The following is a 21,230-nucleotide window of genomic DNA, read 5'->3' on the forward strand; positions in this document are numbered from 1 at the left end:
TTGTGGGATAATAACATATTGCTTATTTTATGCATGCTTAAATCTTAGCAAGGTTTTTAAAAGCTCTCTTAAAAATCAGCATGTACAAGTATATTTTGCATAAAATACCTTTCACTAGAACCCTCAACCCATTATTGACTTACTCTTTATTTCTAATCTTTTCCATCTTTTAAAAGTAAAACAGGAGGGAGGGTAGTGGAAGTGGTAGGGTGTTCAGTAGAATTGCTCCAGTTCCTGGCTAGGGGAAAATTCTCCGGTAAGAGTTAGAAAATGTTTTTTGTGAGCAACTAATGGCAGATATTTTTAAAGAAATTCATGTAAATGGCTTCATAAAGTGAATTCCTTATAAAAAGCCCTTTTTTTAAACAATGTAAACTTTCCTAGGGAACGCCTTCTGGGCTGAGATTCCTTCAGATACTTGATAATAAGTTATATCACATTTTTGCAAAAGTATTGTGGTTAGCTTGAGTGTCAAGAGAGCAGCATTTGAGTCCTGGGTTTCTGAAGTAAGTTCTTCAAAAATAGTAGTAAGAGTGATGCTTCTTAGTGGATTTTGCTCTTGCGGTTTTTTGTTTTTTTTTTAAGACATTTAATTTTTTTCCCCCTGCAATTATGTCCTATTTGATGTTTGTTAAATTAGTGCTATGGATTTAACTGGGTCCTGGGACTTAGGAGTTTCTTTGTCTAAAGGCCAGATCATGAACCAACATGGACATTTTACTGGAGAGGGTTCAACCTGTGAATTTTAAATAGGACATCTCCCCTTCTCCCCGTTTTAGTTTAAGGAATTTGTTGTAATATGTTCTATGACGTACTTTCATTTAAGGAAATAAATGTATTTTGTGTTAAACAAAACTTTCCTAAACACACTACATACAATTTTGAGGTATATGTGATTTAATTTTAAAATAAATAATGTTTAACATGAAGCTTTAGCAAAATTGACCTGTTAATATGTTAAAACTTATTTAATTGGAGTCAAGAGTTTATCCTCATTTTTAAATGCTATAGTAAATATATAAATATATATTAATAATAAGTTTATTGTTACAGTAATAAATATTGAATATTTGGCCTGGCCGGTGTGGCTCAGTGGTTGAGCGTCAACCCATGCACCAAGAGGTCGCAGGTTCAATTCCTGGTCAGTGCACATGCCCACTTTGTGGGTCTGATCCCCAGTGGGGGTCATGCAGGAGGCAGCTAATCGATGTTCTCTCTCATCAATGTTTCTATCTCTCTCTCTCCCTCTCTCTAACATTAATAAAGAAAAAATTTTTAAATATTGAAAATTTTATTTGTGAATAAAACATAGGCTTATCCAACCCAGTAACCCACATACCCTGAAAGAGTAGCCTATCGGCCTTGGGCTATCCAGGAACCAACTCCCTTTCCTATCCTTCAAAGACTTGCTCCCTTTTGCTTTGTCTGCCCATGTCATCTGGAGCAGAACTATTTGATTTTCCTGCTAGGTTGTGGAATATGGAGTCTGTCATGTCAGGCTTTTGGTTGTAACCTCTTTTCATAGCTGAAATCCTGATATCTTTCTCTTTCTATTAATTTGTAACCCTCCAAAGGTCTGCCTTGATAAACATGACAGTGTTGGCGGTCTCCAGCTGTGATACGGATAAAATGAGAAAGAATGGAAGAGGTGATTGGCCCAGCTATGCTCTAGCCTAGCAGTGCTCTAGGCTGGCCACCTTTTAGCACAGAGCCCTGTTGACAGCTTCTCCCCCGCTTCTTTCCCTGTCTACCATGCTAACACCTCCCCCCACATCCCCACCCCAGGTCTCTGTGCAGGGTCTCTGTGAGATTAGAAACATTACAAAAAAGTGTTCTGTTCGGGTGTGTAGGTTTGAGTGTATTTCTCAGTTCTCAATGCAGTTTTAAAATTCAGCTTTTAGGATTCATTGGTGTAAAGCCAGTGAGGATTAATGAGCAGGCTGAATTAGAGAATATTTTTTAATGCAGTTTTGTTCCTCTGAGGTACATTCAGTAACAGAAACTAGGCCAACAAGTTATTGACAATTAGTGGTCCTTTGGGAATCTGCTTTAATGAATAGATAAGAATGATTTGTAATTAGCATAATAATTATATGCAAATGAATGCTTCTGAATTGCTCTAAAACACTTCTGAACTGTTTAAACAGCCCTCCTGAGATCTTGTTACTCTATTAATTTGTGTAGCAAATCCTTTTTTCATAGATCATGCAAAGATAAACTTCAGTCCAGCCCCTGTCCAAATTATTATGAATTCCAAGGTGGTAGGACCTGAATTAATGAGATTTACTTATACTATATTAATGGTACTCTGTGGGAACCTGAAACGGTGAGGAGTCATTGGGGAGATGTAATTAAAAATAGAAAAGAAAGCTGCTTATTTGAAAATAACTGTTCAAATGAGTTTCTTAAAAAAGTTAGTAAATGTTATTTTTACACCACTGTTATTTGCTACTGCAAAATTTAATGCAAACATTTTTTATTAATAGGCTTCCCGTCTGGAGTCTGGCTTGAATTTTGTCAACTCCAGGTAGTTGTGCACTAGGGTCAGTGGTGATAGGATTTAGGAATCCCTTTTTAAAAATTTTAAGTGCCACAATACTGAAAAATGCAGGGCATTGCTAATAAATGATGTTTGATACTTACGTTTGTATTTAATTCAGCTTTTCCCTCATCCTGGTCTTTACTTTTAGGATGTGATTAGAGGAAATACGCTTTGCTAAATTGAGTAGCAGTACCTGTGCATTTTAAACTTAGTGATTATCTTTGAGCTATTAGAATGGACACCTAATTAATCATGTAATATTAAAGGAAAGCACTTTACTGCAGGCTGCAGGATCCTAATATCTCTCTCAAGTTTTTATGTTTACCCTGTAGAATTGTTTCTCTTTTTTGGAGGATGGGGGTGGGGATGCTCTTTTATAGGCAGGTGTCCAGGAGTTGCTAATACTTGTGTTTGGACACACTTTTCCTTAGCTTACATTTAACTTCACCTGTGGGAACCCATGCATGGTTCTTTAAGCAGTTTCTGGTGTCTGGAGTTTATTTTTCCACAAGCTGTCAAGACGTTCCTACCAGCCTGCTCTTCCCCTTCTACATGTTCCCCATTCATAATCATGAGTTCAATCTGGACTCAAGGACAGTTAAGTTGGCTCAGTACAGATTTTGTGCTTGTATATGTGGGAACAAGCCACTATGCTTAAAGATTCCTAAAACTAAAATTCTTTGTCTTCAAAATGAGTCTGGTTTCTGTTGAGAGCTGTGGTGAGTAGCAGATACATACCCAAGAGGCAGCACAACTTTGTATTCCAGTGACAGAAAACAGGTATTTATAAGAATTGAATGAATGGATTCCGTGGCTCCAGCTTAGAGACTCAGTAATCCATTATTTACGTTTTATGTGTTCTCCAAAGGGTGTCTTGACTTTCACTTGTCTCCTTTTTTACTTAAATAAGAGTTTTCAATTAAATAGAGTTGTGTTAACACTAATCTGAATCTACCTAATGCTGATACCATTGTGTTTTTCTGTTGTTCAGGCACTGGTATTAGCAGAGCAAGCAGTGTCTGGGGACATTACACCTAACTTGATAATGATGGTTTTACTAAGCCCTTATCCTGGCCAGGCCTCTGGGCATTATATAGATAATTAAAATTTGATCATAAAAAATTTTAAACACAATGCACCTTAGCAATAAGATTTTTCTACTTTTAAACATGATTTTTAAATTCATTTACAAATACATTTCCTTGGCCTAGTGAATTTGCTTTCTTTTTTTCCCAAGGATTACAGAAAGTGCATAGCAAATTCAGCCTTCAGAATACCCAGGAGCTGAAGACTCAAGTAGGCTACAGCTGTCTTCACCCACTGTATTCTAAAAGAGCTAATGAGATGAGAAGTCTGCAGCTGGTGGCAAGCACAATAAACCATGAGCCAAGGGCTTCTCTTCATCAGAGCCTCCCTTTCCCCATGGGATCCCAAAGGAGACAGAATACTAACAAAGCCAGCAGGCTGTCTCATTCCACACTATTGCTCATTTGCAGCTATAATTGGTAGCTGAGGTTGCATTCTCTATGCTGAAACTGTCATACATGAAGGAATATATTTGTTCATTGTGATACGGATATAAATCGGCCAGTTTTCAAGTACAGAAAGACCAAACTAGATACCCAACAATAAAATTGCAGCAAAGAAAACACAGTTCAAGAAATTAAATGTTTGTTTCAGAAATACAAAACTGAGGTTGCTAAAACTACACCTGCTTCCTTCTTTTTAATATCTTGCTACTTAATTCAACTAATTAGACATTTACGTATTCAAACTACAAAAAAGCACAAAAATTCCTAGGTTTTGACAAGATGCATTATTCTCATCTGTCAAGGTTAAGGTGCTATTGTTAATAATTGGATTTTGTTGCATTTTCAGTATATCTTTAATGTTTGCTGCTTTATATTTCAAGAGAAAAAAGCAGAGAAGGAAGAAGACTTGATTTAGAGATACGTGTATATGTATGTAGATATTTTACATGCATACACTCATTTCTTATAGGAAAATGCACTTTGGTTTCTGATGCTGCTGATTTTGGGTGTTTTAGAAATGTGGTTTTGCTTATCTGGCATTTGTAGACACCCTTCTGCCCCTCTCCTGTGTAATGTAACAGAATGAGCCCAGACAGAGGCTAAGAAGCCTTGTGTTGTAGTCCTAAGGGAGCCATATCACCTTGTTGGCTGGGTGTCTTCTGTAAAGTGAGGTGGCTTGGATGGTCTTCACGGTTTACTTCACCTGTATGATTCTGTGAATCCATAGCCCAGAAAAGCATCCAGTAGACAGGACAACTAGCACTAATAGTGAAACTCGGAAATACATTTTATGAAACGTATATTAGGTCCAGAATGAAGTTTTAAGGTGTTATTTCATGTTCTTCAGTTAATTAATTTGTTTCAGTTAGTTATCGCCCTGATATGGAGCTGGATTTAGGAAGGAAAGGGGTATTGTTAAAGAAGTCCGTGTAATCCATCCACTCACATTTTCACCTTTACTGGTGCCATAATCATGCTTAGGCCTGTCTCCTGGGGTGTCACCTTAATTAATTTACCCCTACATGAAAATAGTTTATGCTGGCCACAATTTAGACCAAGTTCACTTTTCTTAAATTAGTTGTTTCTTGGTATATACTACCTTTACTGTATTCCATCAGTGATTTTTTTTCCCCTTTAGCCCTACTGATATTTGTGTATACTTTGTTTTGGGGATTTTGTTTTGTTTTATTTTTTGTTCTCTGTTGGCGTGGGCAAGTTTGTAATCCACAGAGGTAGTTCTGCAGTCTCTATTTTATCAATTCTAAGATTCTTGCTCCCTTGATTTTTGTCCCCCTCGTATTTTATTATATTCAAAAATCAAGATTTGTCTTTCAGTTATAACATGTTTTTATTAGCTGAATGTTTTCCTCCTTCTTAATGGTACATAAAATAATGGAGCATCCTCTCTTAGATTTAGGAATGTGGTATTTACTTTTCAACTCATGTCAGGCTCTATAACATTTTAGATTTTGAAAGAAAAAAAGTGGCCATCATGCCCACATTAACTGGGTCACACCCAGTTAATGAAAAAGAAAAATGTATTTTCCTTCAAATTGGATGAAACACCAGCCAAGCATCTGGGCATTGTGCAGATAGTTAAAATTTAATCATAAATAATTTTAACATAAGGCACCTTAGCAATAAGATCTTTCTACTTTTATTTTATTTATTATTTATTTATTTTTTGTTAATCCTCACCCAGGGATTTTTTTTTTCCCCATTGATTTTTAGAGGGAATAGAAGGGAAGTTGGGGGACGGGGTCGGGTGGAGAAACATCAATGTGAGAGAGACACATCGATTGGTTACCTCTGGCACAGCCCCACCAGGGTGGGGATTGAACCTGTAACCCAGGTGCGTGCCCTTCACCGAGAATGGAACCTGTGTACAAGCTGGCGCTCTAACCTTGGAGCCATGCTGGCCAGGGCAGATCTTTCTACTTTTTTTTTAATCCTCACCCGAGGATATTTTTCAAATTTATCCTCTATTTAGATAGAGTGGGAGGGAGAGAGAGAGAGAAACATCAGTGTGAGGGACACATTGACTGGTTGCCTCCCTCACACTCCCAACCAGGGCTGGGGACAAACCGTAACCGAGGTACATGCCCTTGACTGGAATCGAACCCGCGACTCATTGGTTCGCAGGCCAATGCTCTAACTGCTAAGCCAAACCGGCCAGGGCCAGATTTTTCTACTTTTAACCACGATGTTGAAAGTTATTTTAAAAATACATTTCCTTGGCTGGTATTAGTTGGTTTCAATTCTCACTAATTCTTCTCTCCATTTTCTTTTGGCAATTAACGGGTAATCCCTGGGCTTTTGGTTACCTTTTCTTTGTTTGCTTGTCTTTTTCCCAGCTATTCTATGACTTTCTAGGAGCCAGAACCAGGTGTTGCTTCTCCTTACCCCTTGGACTGCCTCTTAGCATCTGGTACACTACCTTCTTCTACATGGTGGCTGATTAATAAATAGACCTTGATTGAGGGAGATGATGTCAAAAGTGATTATTTGATATGATGTTAAATGTTTTCAGTTTTGGAGAAAAGTTAGCTGGTCTCTGGGTTTCAGTTCCAAGCCTCTGACGTAGAAGAAAATGTTTTATGGAGTTCCATGATTACTTATATTAGCATGATGGCCGATTTCTCACTGTTAATCCAGGTCTTGAGAGACCACCCCTGTGGATTCTTAGTCAGCAGTGAAATTGTTAATTTTTAGGGTGTGGTTCTAAATAGGAGTTTCAAAATTCATTTTAGCTGACAGTAATTGAACTTTCTGCTGATGAGCCCAGACACAGGAAGAAACCCCAGTTGTCCGACCCCTTGCAGTCGGCTCATCACAGTTCGTCACTCCTGGGTAATACTGACTGACCTAATGCCTGTGGCCATACCACACTGCATATTTTAAACAGGAAGACTTTGTGTGGCCTGCTAAGTTTGCTTGTGTTGTAATTTTAGTCCGTTGGGCCTTTTTATAGCTTCTTAGACAACCTTTAAACAGGCTTCAAGTTTAGGGTTATATATTTACCTAGTTATCTTTAAAGTTTTGTTTTTTACCCAAACCTGACTTTTTTTTTTTCTCACATACTTTATAACTTTCTCTTCAGGAATTATTAATATGGCATATACACTTACTGAGTAGCTGTTTGAGTCTTGATTGGCTGCTTCTTAATAGGTTTTCATTGATTTGTGAAAGTTTGTATTGTACTTTGGAGTATGTTCAGTGCTTATCTCTAGAGCAGAACAATGATTTTTCTTATTTATTAGTCAGGGCACCCCCCCCCCCCCCAAAGTATGTAGTCCCTCCACAAATACTGGGAAGGACTCCTGGTACAGAAGCTCTGCTTTAAAGGGAAGGGCTCTTTGTGGTCATTTCAACTGACCAACTGACCTCTTCTCACTGTTACTGTTACAGCTCATCTAAACCTGAACTTTAGCTTTTCAAAGGCAATTTGTATTTCTTTTTGTAGCTTGTGTGTGTGTGTGTGTGTGTGTGTGTGTGTGTATAATGAAAACAGAACTTTTGTAAAGCAAACAGGTTTAAAAAGATGTATTTCGTTTATTTTCTCTGTTCTTTTAGGAAGAGTATGTTAAGGGAAAGAGACTTTACACATACTAGAGCCTTACATAAAACCTAAATTTTAGGGCAGTTCCCCTGTGACATGATGTATAACTGAGGTAGTCCCATAAGGAGTCATAAACCCTCCCTTGTCTCCTTTGGCAGTGAGAGGCTACCTCTCCTATGAGGAAGCCAAGGTGTGTATACCCCATGGCCCTCTGTGGGTTAGGGTTTGGCGTGGCTGGCTTCCTGGTTGAGGCATCCACCACAGACCCAACCAGGAAAGAAGTGGGAAATGCCATGGAATCAATAGTTCTAGTCTATGGTCCCAGTTATAGTAGTTGCTCTCTGGAGGGTGGAGGAAGGGGTTAGTCCAATGTCATCATCTGTGGGTATTGGCAAAACTGGAATGGGTATGTTTTATTTCTTGAATGTGATTATACTTATATCAGAATGCTGGAACTATTGATAAATGTTGGAAAATTTTTTGTTCTTAGAGATAGAAATCTAGTAACCAGTGGACAGCCAGTCAAGACTTTTATTATTTTTTATTATGTAGTCACTTTGCCTTAAGGTAAACGTTTAAAATAGAACCAAAGTGAAAACTTAATGTTATATAGAAGCTTTTTTCTACTTTTATTTTATACAAAAGCACAATAAGCCTAAATGAGTTCCTGTCATGTATTTTAGTAGCTGCATAGAGCTGTTCTGGCAAGATTAAAGATTTTTCTCTGGTTTTCTTCTCTGCCTCTGACTTTGTTTTGCTTTGCAGGACTACAAAGCTGATGAAGACCCAGCATTATTCCAGTCAGTCAAGACCAAGAGAGGCCCTTTGGGACCCAACTGGAAGGTACTGGATGCTGACCTTTCTGACAGGCAGAGTCTTGGCAACAGAATACTTGACAGGTCTTGAGTCTAGAAGAGCTGGTGATGTTTAAGTGAAAAATAGAAATGGCACAAAAATAGTTTTATTTGCGATAAGGACTTATAGCCAGTTGCACTTGGCCAGCAAGCCTGTGTTGCATTAACAAACAGAACAGAGCCAGCTGTCACTTTCAGCCCAATGCTATTCTGATAACTCTTAAAAGAGACACGTGATTCAGTCTTTGGTGATTGTACTGTTCTCTTTAGAGACTTGAAGCAGTACAAAAATCCATGTTAAATGAAGGTTTATAGTTTAAATTTAGTCTTAGTAAAAACTGAACAAGCTCCCTTCACCCAAGATTATGTTCCTGACCTTTTCATAGTTTTATTTTGGAAAGCGGGACACCAGAGAACAATTTCGATGGCAAATAGTTGTTTTCTAATAAAGAGCATAGTCTTACTTTATTCAGGGAAATAAGAAAAGCAATGTCTAGGTAGTCATTTAAATTGCTGTAGAAATATAATGCATTTTAAAGGCATTCGCCAAACCAAAAACAGACCCTTACAGAAGGGTTAATATGTTGATGTCAAGTTATTACAGCTAATTTGACAGAAGAGGAGCACAGAAACTTAAACCTGCCCCGAGCAGATTTTTCACCAACAGGATTTTACTTAGTAACAAATCTGTTTATGTTGAAATCAGTCACAGGCCAACAGTGAAGCTGTCTAGGTGCTAATTGTTGCTTGCAGGTAGAGGATTACTGTAACAGCTCACAAGTAACCCATTGCATGGTTCTTCATGGGCGTCAAACTGTTCTGTGGACTGCCTTGCATGTCAATTAAAATGAAGACTGAGTCTGACTTTCTTCTATAAGAAAATGATTCATAATTATCTTATTTTCACATTTGTTCTCTGGGTTCAATCAAGATTCTCCCAGGTTAATGGTCATGACTAGAGACTTATAACTTAATACCCAGTAAGTGATAATATGTCACTTACAAATCAGGGAACAAATTCAGTATGCATGATCTAAATTTATTCTAATTGATTTTTTAAAAAATCTCTACCCTTATCTAGATTTCTAGCTGTGGACTTCAGAGGATAAGCCTTTTTCAATTTTAAAAGATTTAACAGTAGCTTTCTAGAAGAGAGCGCTGTGCTAGGACAGCAGGCAGGTGGCAGCTTCTAAGGTTGCCATATCTTCTAAAAAGCCATCTTGCTCCAATAAGTAATAATTCTGTAGTTGACAATACTTTTACAGGGAATGAGGGGCATGTGATTGGGACTCAGAGGTAAATTAAATACTGAATTTTCTTCCAATTATCTATTTTTTAAGTGTAAATTTGAAAAGGTATTGCTACATTACATGGTGGGCTATTATGTTTGGGCCCAAGTGTTGGCTGTAGGAACTCCTAACCAATTTTTAACAGGCAGCAAAGATAGTTTGACACTATGACTTTTACATGATTTCCAACCTTTTAGAATTTTATTCCTTTATTTACGATTTTTACCTTTTTAACATTGGTTTGCCTTTTATTATCAGTTAATGATTATTAAAAATTCTGGAATAGGTTTAGTTTTTAGAAATGATGTGAATTTTACATTGTTTCAGGTTGCAGTGTAGCAGTCTTTTTCCCCATTTTGTGTGTGTGTGTGTGTGTGTGTGTGTGTGTGTATTAAACAATAGCTCATTATTTCTCTGGGATAGTGCTGGCTGATCATGATACCTTTCTACTCATTTGCCTGTTGGTTAACTTGAGCCAAATGATGGTGGATATAGCTACTCTTATAAATTGAGTTACTGCTTAACTGTATTTCAGTGAATTACCATGATTAGAAATAACTAGGGTAATCAAGATTAACTAATTAAACCGTCTGTTTATTGCTGTGGAGGAAAAATAGAGTAAGAAGGATGACTAGCTGATAATTTGGCTCAGCAGTTAGAGTGAGCATTGGCCCACAGACTGAAGGGTTGAGGGTTTGATTCCTGGTCAAGGCATATACCTGAGTTACAGGTTCAATCCCCAGCCCCAGTCGGTCGTGCAGGAGGTCTCTCACACCATTGTTTCTCTCTCTCTAGCTCTCTCTCTTCTTCTTTCCCTCCCTTCCACTCTCTCTAAAAATCAATGGAAAAAGATCCTCAGGTGAGGATTAACAAAAAAAGAAAGAAAGAAAAATAGGCACTATGCACTGACATGATCTTATCCATGTTCAGGGGGCCCTAAGTGTAGTCATCATGGCACTGAAGGTAGCACTGGGGAAGGATGATAGTTGGAGATTTCTGTACTTCTTAAATATGAGCGTAGGGAAGAAATGCATGGTAGTTAAAGCAAAATGGAAGAAGAAGTCTGTTCTGGACCTGCTTACCCAGGATTATGGGTAAGAATGCTTCTACGTAAATGCTGCCTGGTAGTTCCCAGCTTTGAAGGCCTTCCACGCCCCTCAGCAGAAACTCACCTCACCAGTTTAATTCCAAAGTATATTCACAGCTAAGTTAAACCTCATGATCTCTTGGAACCTTTTTCTTACTATCCCATAGTGGTGTTTTCTTTCTGAATTATTGCAGTATATACCACTTGTCTGTACCAGACTGGAAAGGGGAAAAGAAACTTTCCCTGGTGCCAGGCACTATACAAGGTCATATTTAATCTTCACAACCTTCCTCTGGGGTAAGTACAACTGTTTCATTTTATAGATGAGAATTAGCTAGAGAAACACGGACAGTAGTTGTAGAAGAAACAACAGGATGTCTGCCATTTCTGTGGTATCTGGTTCAGTGCTAGTCACAGAGATGTGTAAGCCAATTCTGACTCTTAATCCAATGATTCCAGATCACCAATCTGCACCTTTTATGCTGTCATATCATGGCAGTTGTGTGATTCTCTGTATTCATGGTATTTGTCAGAATTTGATAATTCCTGTTAATGCCAGTCATATGTTTCCAGTGGTCAGGGAATTTGTAGATGATAGTGGCATTAAGGGAGATCCATTAAAAACCCATCATGAATCTGTCACCAAGCTGTGTTTTAAATAACCTAATCCTAATTCTGAGCCTTTGTTTCCACATCTCTAAAGTGGGAATAATATTAATAACTACCTCAAGGTTGTAGTGAGGATTAAATGAAGTAATGAATGAATGTCACATTCCAGCAGAGAAAGTGTACAATAAATGGTAGCTCTTATCATTGTCACCATGAAAAGCCTTCGTCATCTCTTGGTGTTGATGAGATCAAAATCTGTGATACCCTATTTATGACACAGTTATTTCATTTCTCTGTCTGGTGTTCAGGGGTTCCCTGATTCAGCTGTCCTTACCTCCATGGTTCTGTGTTTAATGAGTGCTTGATTTGGGTTGGCCCTAAAGCAGAGGCCACAGAGTTTAGAAAACCTTCTCTAGCAGGGGGTCATGGGGTTGCCAGGGAAATTTTAATATTTTCCACATTGGTTAAGAATACTTTTTTCTAAAGCCTGCGATATGATGCATACTTTTTATTTTTCAAAAACTACAAACCCAGAGATGCAGGTGTTAGTTGTGTATTCATTTTCCCTCTGAAAACAAGAATTTTAAAAATCTGAGCACACAAATTGTATTTTGTTATTTAGGGTTCAGCACTTGATGAAGTGACTCTGCATAGTAAAAAGAGAGCAATTTATAACCTGATCAAGATTTTTGCTTCAGGCAGACTGTGTGTTTCTATGGATGTAAATGTCTTATTTTTCTGTAGCACTGCACATGCTTGTGTGTGTACATGTGTCTTGTGTTTTGGTTTGTTTGTGTTTTGGGGCCTCTGTATGTGTTGTGGCACTGGTATGACTACTTGTCCTGATAGTTTATGAGAAATAGTTTCTATGTGGATTCCTTTAGTTTTCCAGTTTGCCTCCCCTGATCTGGTGAGGAGTTGTCATTTTAACAAATTGAAACACCACCTTTGAAGACTATGATCTCATTTTTATCCTATGGCAAGCCTCATTTTTTTCTTCATTTAATCCAGATGCCTCTGAAGACTTAAGCTTTTGTGTCTACATATATGATAGCTAAAAATTAGGCCTGTAAAAGGTCTTTGTAAGAGGCTTTGCCAAAGCATCTGGCCCTTAGAGTGCTTGACGTGTCTCTGAAGACTCAGCCAGTTTCTGAACATTGGGGTATAAGGGGATCAGGTCAAATAAAGAAGTTGATCCAGAAAAATTGTGGTGACTTTTATATTATCTTTATACAGGGTGGGGCAAAGTAGTTTTATAGTTGAATGTACAAAAGTTTATTCTTGATTAATTAACTATTTTTCATATGAACAACAGTAATCCTACGTTTGCCCCACTGTCTGTGTGTGTGTGTAGTGTGTGTGTGTGTGTGTGTGGTGGTGGTGGTGGTTCTAATCTTAAAGGCATGTCCCATTTGTCTTCTACATAAATTAACTCTAGTCAGGAGAAGCTCTGGCAGTTGGAGCTTAGCCTTTCAAAACAGTTTGTCATACTGGTTACCTGCTCAGTCAGCTTTAGATTTATTTCAGAATTGCCGGAAAAACCATTCTGGACCCTGCAAGCCAGTGGAGGACAGCTGTCTTTGTGGATTATAGGAATGCTAATGTGTTTCCTGTGGTACTACTAAGACTACTTTCTCTTCCTGCCTCCTATCTGTGAAAAGAAGGTGGTAGCCTTGGTTGTCGGTGACCTGAAATAAAGATACCACAAGGTTCTTTTGGCTGGCGAATGATAGAATAAAAGTGGCGGTGCGGGAGAAGTTGAAACCTAGCTGTGGAGATCTCTTTGAGATAGAGACCGGCAGGAAAGTGGCCCAGAGAGTCCTCAAGAGGCTAATGAGCACTGCTTTTTACGGATAGCCACCCAGGGAGAAAGACTGAGGGTGTTCTGGTGTGTCTTCATGGAGACATGGCTGTGAGTCCCAGCAAGGATGGGAAGGCATTCTAAAAGCTGTTCCCTCCCTGTAATCTACATTTGAAACCCCATAGTGGGTGGTATAATGAGGCTTAATAATTAGTTTCTGATTAGACCGCACTGTGGATTATATATAATAAGGCAGACCTTTAAACATGGGTGATTATTTTGACAACTAGGTTTTTAATTTCGTTTTTAAAAAAATATATATTTAACACAGTATACATTATGCAACTCCTATAGAGGACACCAAAAAAGCTGTTACATGTCTTAAAGAAGCTAAGTGCCCCAGGAGCAGTATATGATTAGTTCTAGACTTGCATATTGAATGCCTCTGTTCTCAAGCAGAACTGAAGGACTCAGGCCTGAAGGAATGAAGTGTCTTACTCAGGTTCGAGAAGAGATTTGACAGTGTGGGCTTCTTGCAGAGTGTCTTTCTGACACTATCAGGAACATAACGTTTTCTTCATGAGTTTTAATTGAAGAGTGAACTTGTGGTTTCACTTGATATAGTGTCACTCCTAGACAGTTGGACACAAGCATGAAGCACATGTCATAGTTCGTATTAGTAAAATGGGTGTGAGCTGTAAAAACACTAAGTTTGGAGACATGGAAAATATGCATGATTATCTTCTCACAGGCAATAAACTTTCCTCTCTTAATTTCATTTTGCTTATTTTTGTGACATTAGTTTCACATAAAATTAGTTTAATCTTTCGAACTTTATCTCACATTTACTTCTTCTATTTAACATTTCTCATTTGCCCAAACAGATAGGAATCTCCCACCTCTTAACCCTGCCAGAAGCTTTGTTGATGACCTTCTTATGGCACTTGGTGTGTCTTGTGTCATGGTGGGGGTTTATGTTTTCACTCCGTCTTCCTTCCCTGTCCTCCTGTGTTCGTCCCACATTACTCACTGAGTTTTCAGCTATAGGCTCTGTGTCTGACTTAGCTCACCTAGCCGCAGATATTTGCTCATTGTAGATACTGAGTATTTTCTGGATTCTAGTTAACTATTTTAAACCAAATAAAAATCAAATGTTGGACTTCCCATATACATACAGGAATATATGTCCAGTGTAGTTCTATCAAAATGGCTACCAAAATCTAAACAGAGTTGAGGGAATGGCTGAGTTGGGGAATCAGGTTTTACTTGAAATTTTGGTATACATACTTCACTTATATTCTGTAATCTTGTGTTGATATTTACTGATGCATGCACTGGCAACAGCCCCAGCAGATCATTTATTTTTAACTTGCTTAGTGAAATCTGGGTTGGAAACTTGCATTACAAAATCAACAGCTGAAATTGAGCATTCAGACTGCCTTAAATTGAAAAATTAAAATATGAAGGGAATGTGAGGCTTTTATAAACTGCTGTGTCCTTGCAAAGTATTACCTTTGGTTGACTGTAACATATACCTATTCCATCTTCATCCCAATACATTTTAAATAGGAAAAGGTATATGGAGAGTTGATGTGTAGCATAAGGCTGTGAGAGAACTTTATTTTTAGAGAATGATGAGTTTTCAGAATGCCTTTGGTTGTGTGTGTGTGTTTTTTTTTTTAGTTTTCTTACATTTGTATATATTTGTTTGTCATAGATACAAGAAACTAGTCTTCGTGGATAACATTGGCTGATTGCTTACTATTCCAGTTAAACATGCTGGGTTTTGTTTAGTTATGTTGTGTGGCTTCAATATACATTACTCCCCCTTAGGCCTCATCCACATACCTCAGAGTAACTTAATATGTTGTTAAATTAAAAACATGATTTGAGTTCGGGGGCTTTATTTATAGTAAGAAATGTGAAATGCAGGGAATTCAGTAAATACACAAACTATTTAAATACAATTTTGAGAATATTTACAACTAGCTATGTTACAAATGAAATTTAAATTATGTAGAGATGAGTAATAATTTTGGGTTTTTCTGTTCCATGGTTTTCATTTTAGAGAACTTCTGATTATTCTTGTCTTTTGGTAACCAAGCATATTTTACATTTTATTTTCAATTTTTAAAAATGTTTATGCTTTAATCTATATAAATCTTGTGTTTATCAGCAAAATAATTCTATTTCCTCTTAGATTAGGAGTGTTAATCCTGTTTTGCCTTATGTTAGGAAATGTTAGGTTTGGACTGGATAGGAATTACGTGTGAATGATCTAAATTAGGTTTTGGCTTTCTTTGCTTTCTGGTTATTTTTTTCAACTGATAGAGAGAAAAGAATCAGAAAACATTTGTATTATTGAAGGCCATAGAGTAAGCTTCAGCCTCCCCTGAAGCAGTGAGCCACCCTGAGGGCTGAGAGGCAGCCTGGAGCCCCTGTGGCTCCATGGGTCCTAGCACATTGCTCTCAATGGGGTGGGGGGAGGCTCCCAAATATTTGTCCCATTAAGATTTTTCACATTTTAAAAGTTATACCTTTTTTTCACAAGAATATATTTCTGACAACTCTTGAGAGTTGATTATATTTTACTGTCCATACATACTTTGCTTTTGCTTTAGAAGTTTAAGATTTAGGAAAAATTAAATATGGACTGGACTAAAGTTATATATTAAAGATCTTTTCACCTTGACTTTTGTTTAGCTTTGATTTATTAAAATCAAAAAGAAGAAAGGCAAGAAAACATTTAGAGTGTTTATAGTAAAAAAAGAATAAAGATTTGAAATATTAACCAAAGTAAATTTTTATCCTAAGATACTCACCTGAGGGCAAAAAATTTTTTAGAGTTTATTTTTTCATGCATATTAGTTTTTTATAAAATGACATTTATATAAGTTTTAAAAATAAAGACTTGTACAGAGAAGAGAATAAAAATCAGTTGTAGGCTTACTATTTAATTGCAGTTATATTTCCTCATTCATATAGTTGATTTTGTTACAAATGTTTATATCATAGATAACCTATTTATAATCATATTAAGCTTTCTTTTTTCTTTTTACATTGTTAATCATTCTTTAAAAAGATGGTTTTTAATGACTATTTGCACAGTAGGCCATTGTTTGGAAGGCCTGTGAGGTATATCATTACTGTCCTTCAGTAGGTGTTAAGTTAATAAGTCCAGGTTTTTGCTGTTATAAATAAATCTGCAGTGTTGCTATTTTCTTAACTGATGAATTGGGATACATTTCTGAAAGTAGAATTACCAGGTTAACAATATATGGTATACATAATAGGATCTGAACAGCTTTGAGACTTTTTAATTACACAGTGTTATATTCCACTCCAGAAAGATGGCACCGAAAAGATTCTTTTAGCCTTTTACTCACTGCATCAAGGCAATTTTACTGTTTTCTGTTTCACCATTATACATGTGGAGACTTTTAGAAGTTGTTTCTTTCATTTAATCACTTGTTTTAAGATCATTGCTCAAACTAAGAATTGCATAAGTCATTTTTAGAATTGGATGAGACCTCAAATATCACATATATTAATAATAAGAGTTGAAGAAAAATATATAGCTACTATGTCCTCAGCTTTTCCCTGGGGATATTAGTTTGTTTCTGTAAGTGACCTTCTGTGCCTCACACTGGGTGAGGTACTGATACTGTGAAGAGTTAGCCAAGAAATAAAGGCAGCAGGTTGTTTGTTTTTCATGGATTTATATATTCTTCCCGGAACTTTAAAAAAATAATTACTTGTAAGTAGATGGAAAACAAAAATCAGATTGAGACTGACTATACATTTTAGAACTGGGAAAGATAGCTTAGAGAGAAATGGTTCTTTTTTGTTTTATCACTTAGAGTTTTTAAACTAAATTTTATAGGCCATTATTACTTAATAAATTATGAATATTACTGTAATTGATTTGAGCAGCCTGCCAGACTCACTAGAAAGAATGTGAGAAACAATGTAGGTAATTGTTGAAGTCACATGTGTGCTCTGTTCTTGGAACCCAAGTTTGGTATAGGCGTGTTTGTATTAAATTTAGCTTAGCTTACTCTTTAATTAGAACCATGCTTGATCCTGCCATTTTTATGAAATGGTAGGAGAATTCTGGAGAGTCGATGTTCTAGAAATATCCAAGGTCCTCATTTCACACAAGGTGTCTAATGATTTGGAGTTGTAGAACAAAATTAGCAGCAGCCCATAGTTAGTAGGGCCTTGGAATGTTCCATCTGGAAGGCATCTTAGGGGCTGATCAGTGGTGCATCAGAGGTTCTGAGCCACAAAGGAAGTTCAGCCTGAGTGTGTGGGTAGGGGGATATTTTGTTAAGCCAGGAATATTATGGGGAAAAAAAGCAAAATTATAGGAAGTGTTAAGACAAGGCACTGGATGTCAAGGCTCTGTGTATTACCACCTACAGCCCTGGGCTGACCCTGACGGTTGAGGAGGAGCCGAGTTCATTCGTCCGTGCATTCAGTGTCCTGTAAGAGAAGGGAAAGCCCTGGCAGAGCCCAGCCTTCCCTTCACCGACAGAAGGCAGGCCCGGGAGGTTACGGATCCTTCCTCCCTCACATAGGGAGTTACACTGCATAATGGGAACGGTTTAGCAGGTGCATCTCACAATTTTAAGTGCTGTGGTCGATATATACCCAAATTGTGTTTCATATGAAGGTTTTCAGTGACACTTACTGGATTAGAGAGTAGCTCAACACTAGCTCCTTGCTTACTGAAAAATGATTACTGAAAGACCAGTTTTGCCATTATTTTAATGAGGCTGGGCACTCAGACACTCCCTGTGTGCCGTGGAAGACTGGTTGACTACTTCCACACACAGGCATGCATGGGTCCTGCAGGTCAGTGAGGGGGAGCGACAGTTGCAAACGTTTTTTTTTTTTTTGCCCAGGGCCACAGCAGCCACAATAGAAGGGTGTCCCTTCTAAGAGATTGTTGGCACCAACGGTAGTGGTTTTTATCATTGCTTATAAACATAATTACTCTCCTCTCTGCCAGCTACTTTTGTGTCCTCTGGCAACATCTAGCACAGATTGGGTTGTAAATGGCACCCATTTAACACTTAACTGAATTAAACCTGTTCATAAAGTATGGGTGTGTGTTTGTGTGTGTGTGTGTGTGTGTACGTACGTGTACTGAATTTTCACAGCGGTACTCTATTTTATGGGAGGGAAATTATAGAAAAACAGCTAAGCTAGCCAAGTTCTTCTGTTGACATAGAACTCACCTGGAAAAGGACGGTTTGCTGTATGTAATAATCTTATTTAAATGCTTATGGTGTTACCCCATTGATTTAACTCATGTACCAGCTCGGTATTCAGAAGATGAACTGTTATTACAGAAGAGACTTTCTGAGAAAAGTTGATCATTCAGGACTCTGTAGGACACTGAGTTCTATTAATAATAGCAAAGTAGAATTTTTTCATATATCTTATCCTTAGAATTCACCTGAAACTGGAACATTATTGAGAGTTAGGGGGGAAAATGTGGTCTGATGCTATGATTCCACAAATGAAGGATAATCTTGGGGTTTTAGAATAAGACCTAGAAATTCATCATTTTTTTTTTAATTCATATGTGGCTAAATGGACAGAATATTTATTTGTTCACACACGAACCTATTGAAAGCGGGATATGTGAGTTGGGCTGACGAGAAGTGACGGGCACACAGTGCGGCTGGTGCTGGCGTCGTGAAGTCTGAGTGCTGTGTGAAGCTGGGACAGTGGTGAAGAAGGGGAGAACCCTTGTTCTCTATCTTTTATCTTTTCACTCAATAATTTAGTTTTTATAAAAAGGGTCGCCATAGTATTTCACCTGGCTTTCTACTCTTTTAAGAAGCGTTATTTAATTTTTTGTTTTTGTTGTAAATTCAAAGTGGTAAATATGGCTCTATGAAAGAATGAGGGCAAGAGAGAACTAACATGTTTTGTGCCCTCGAGTTCTACCAAACTTAGCATGGTACATACACTGCCTTCTTTAGTCCTCACAACAGTTTTGAGATGTAGCTTTCATCTTGTAAGTACAGCAACACTGGGGCTCAGAGTTCATAGTCTGGACCTTTCTCTAGACCTTACCTGCAGTCCCCCCTGCTATCTGTGATTCTTTGATAAGTACCTGCCTTCTGAGCTAAACTGAGCTCTGGAGGCAAGACCATGTCTGCATCTGCTCCCTGCCGTGAGCCCACCCTACGCATTCTCCTGGTTCAGCTCGGGAGTATTTTGGTCTTTTGTCCACACCACCTTGGGAGACCCATGTGCTGTGAGCTTCTGGTTCAACCCTACATTTACCTCTTCCCCTAAAATAAACATACTACTATCTTGAACTTGCTAAGGCAGAAGCCTGCACTGAGTGTCACAGAAATAGTAGCACCGTGGATTGCATTCCCCTCTTACATTTTTGTTAAAATATGTTTTTATATTGATATTTTAGAGAGAGATAAAAACATCTATGTGAGAGAAACATTGATTGACTGCCCTTGGCATGCCCCCTACTGGGGATTGAACCCAAAACCCAGGCATGTGCCCCAAGTGGGAATCGAACCTGGACCTTTCAGTCCATGGGATGATGCTCAATCCACTGAGCCACATGGGCCAGGCACCCCCTTCCAATTTTTATAATGAAAAACTTCAGAACTAGCCAAAAAGCTGAAAGAATGAAACAGTGAACACCTCCGCTTAGATGTAACAGTTGTTAACACTTTGCTATATTTGTTTTCCCCTGTCTTTTTCCTCCCCCTCTTCCTCCCTCTCCACACAAATACATATTTTAAATGTTTTTGGCTGAATCTAAAAATTCCGAGTGAATTTCTATACTCTGAATCTAGGGTGGCATAATTTGAGGATCCAAATTCTTATTGCTCCCTTATGTTTTCTTCTGAATGTAAATTGTAGACATTATATGTTGTTTCTTTATTCTCTTTTAATCCAGCCTCCCTACCTCTCTACCTTGTTCTCCTCTCCCCCACCATAACAGCTCTTGATTGGATTTCCCTGACTACACTATTTATATTATGAGGTATAATCATTTGTGGATATTAAAGTCTGGATGTTTGGGATTTGCCTTCCAAGACTTGTTTAGATCATGTTTGCTGCTGCATCCCTTTGCATATCCCCTCCTTTGAGAACACCTCAGTTAATAAAACACTGCCATGCCACTTGCCAGTGTTTGAGGACACAAAAGACAGCTAACTTCTTCATCGTTTCTTCTTGTGCCTCACCTTGTCGTGGTGAGAATACGATAATGGCTTTATGAGAACACTTATGTATTAAAGGCTCACTATTGATAAGATGTGAATAGAATTTGGTGTTTAATATGAAACTTGAATAGTGTAATTTGAGGCAGAGCAATGTGCCTATTAAACTGTAGAGTCAAGAAGTAACTTCGTCTGTGGAAGGAGGATTTGCAGCATGGGAATACTGCTGCTTTTGCTAAAATGATTTTGAATTTCCAAATACCTGAATTAAATACAAGTATGAGATTGTAATTGTCTTCATGTATATCTGTGATGTCATTACACAACAGTAAGTTATAATCAAAACATAAATATTTAAGTCACGATTTCTCCTTTTCAATGTTCCCTATCTAGAAGGAGCTGGCAAACAGCCCTGACTGTCCTCAGATGTGCGCCTATAAGCTGGTGACCATCAAGTTCAAGTGGTGGGGGCTGCAGAGCAAAGTAGAAAACTTCATTCAGAAGGTAAAATGTGTTCAGAATGTGGTGACTTAAACTTAGGTTAAGATTTGAGGTAGCTCTTTGTGGGATATTTTCTGTTAACTACAATTTTTTTCTCCTGAGGTAATAATTATTGTTCTTGTATCATTTCTCTCTGCCCGTCTTTTTCTCCCTGGAAACAACACAGACAGATGCCAGCAGAGGTTTTTAGGGGCTTGCTTTAGGGAAGAGCATAGCAATTTTTTTTTTTTTTTTTGTACGTGCCCCTA

At 37.8% G+C, this 21,230-nt stretch overlaps 1 protein-coding gene across 3 annotated transcripts in view; it reads left to right on the plus strand.

Annotated features, from left to right (window-relative positions):
* Positions 1-21,230, plus strand: part of PITPNB (phosphatidylinositol transfer protein beta) — a 65,370-nt gene that overhangs the window by 37,159 nt on the left and 6,981 nt on the right. For 2 of the 3 annotated variants that reach the window (XM_036276454.1, XM_036276453.1), the window contains exons 8-9: positions 8,399-8,476; positions 20,875-20,985. In XM_036276454.1, coding sequence (XP_036132347.1) covers positions 8,399-8,476; positions 20,875-20,985 — 189 coding nt within the window. Of the gene's footprint in view, positions 1-8,398; positions 8,477-11,057; positions 11,202-20,874; positions 20,986-21,230 lie in introns of those variants that run through there. The other variant, XM_036276456.1, reaches the window with a different exon arrangement.

This window comes from Molossus molossus, unplaced genomic scaffold (genome assembly GCF_014108415.1).
Source record: "Molossus molossus isolate mMolMol1 unplaced genomic scaffold, mMolMol1.p scaffold_m16_p_22, whole genome shotgun sequence".
Taxonomy (NCBI): Eukaryota; Metazoa; Chordata; class Mammalia; order Chiroptera; family Molossidae; genus Molossus; species Molossus molossus.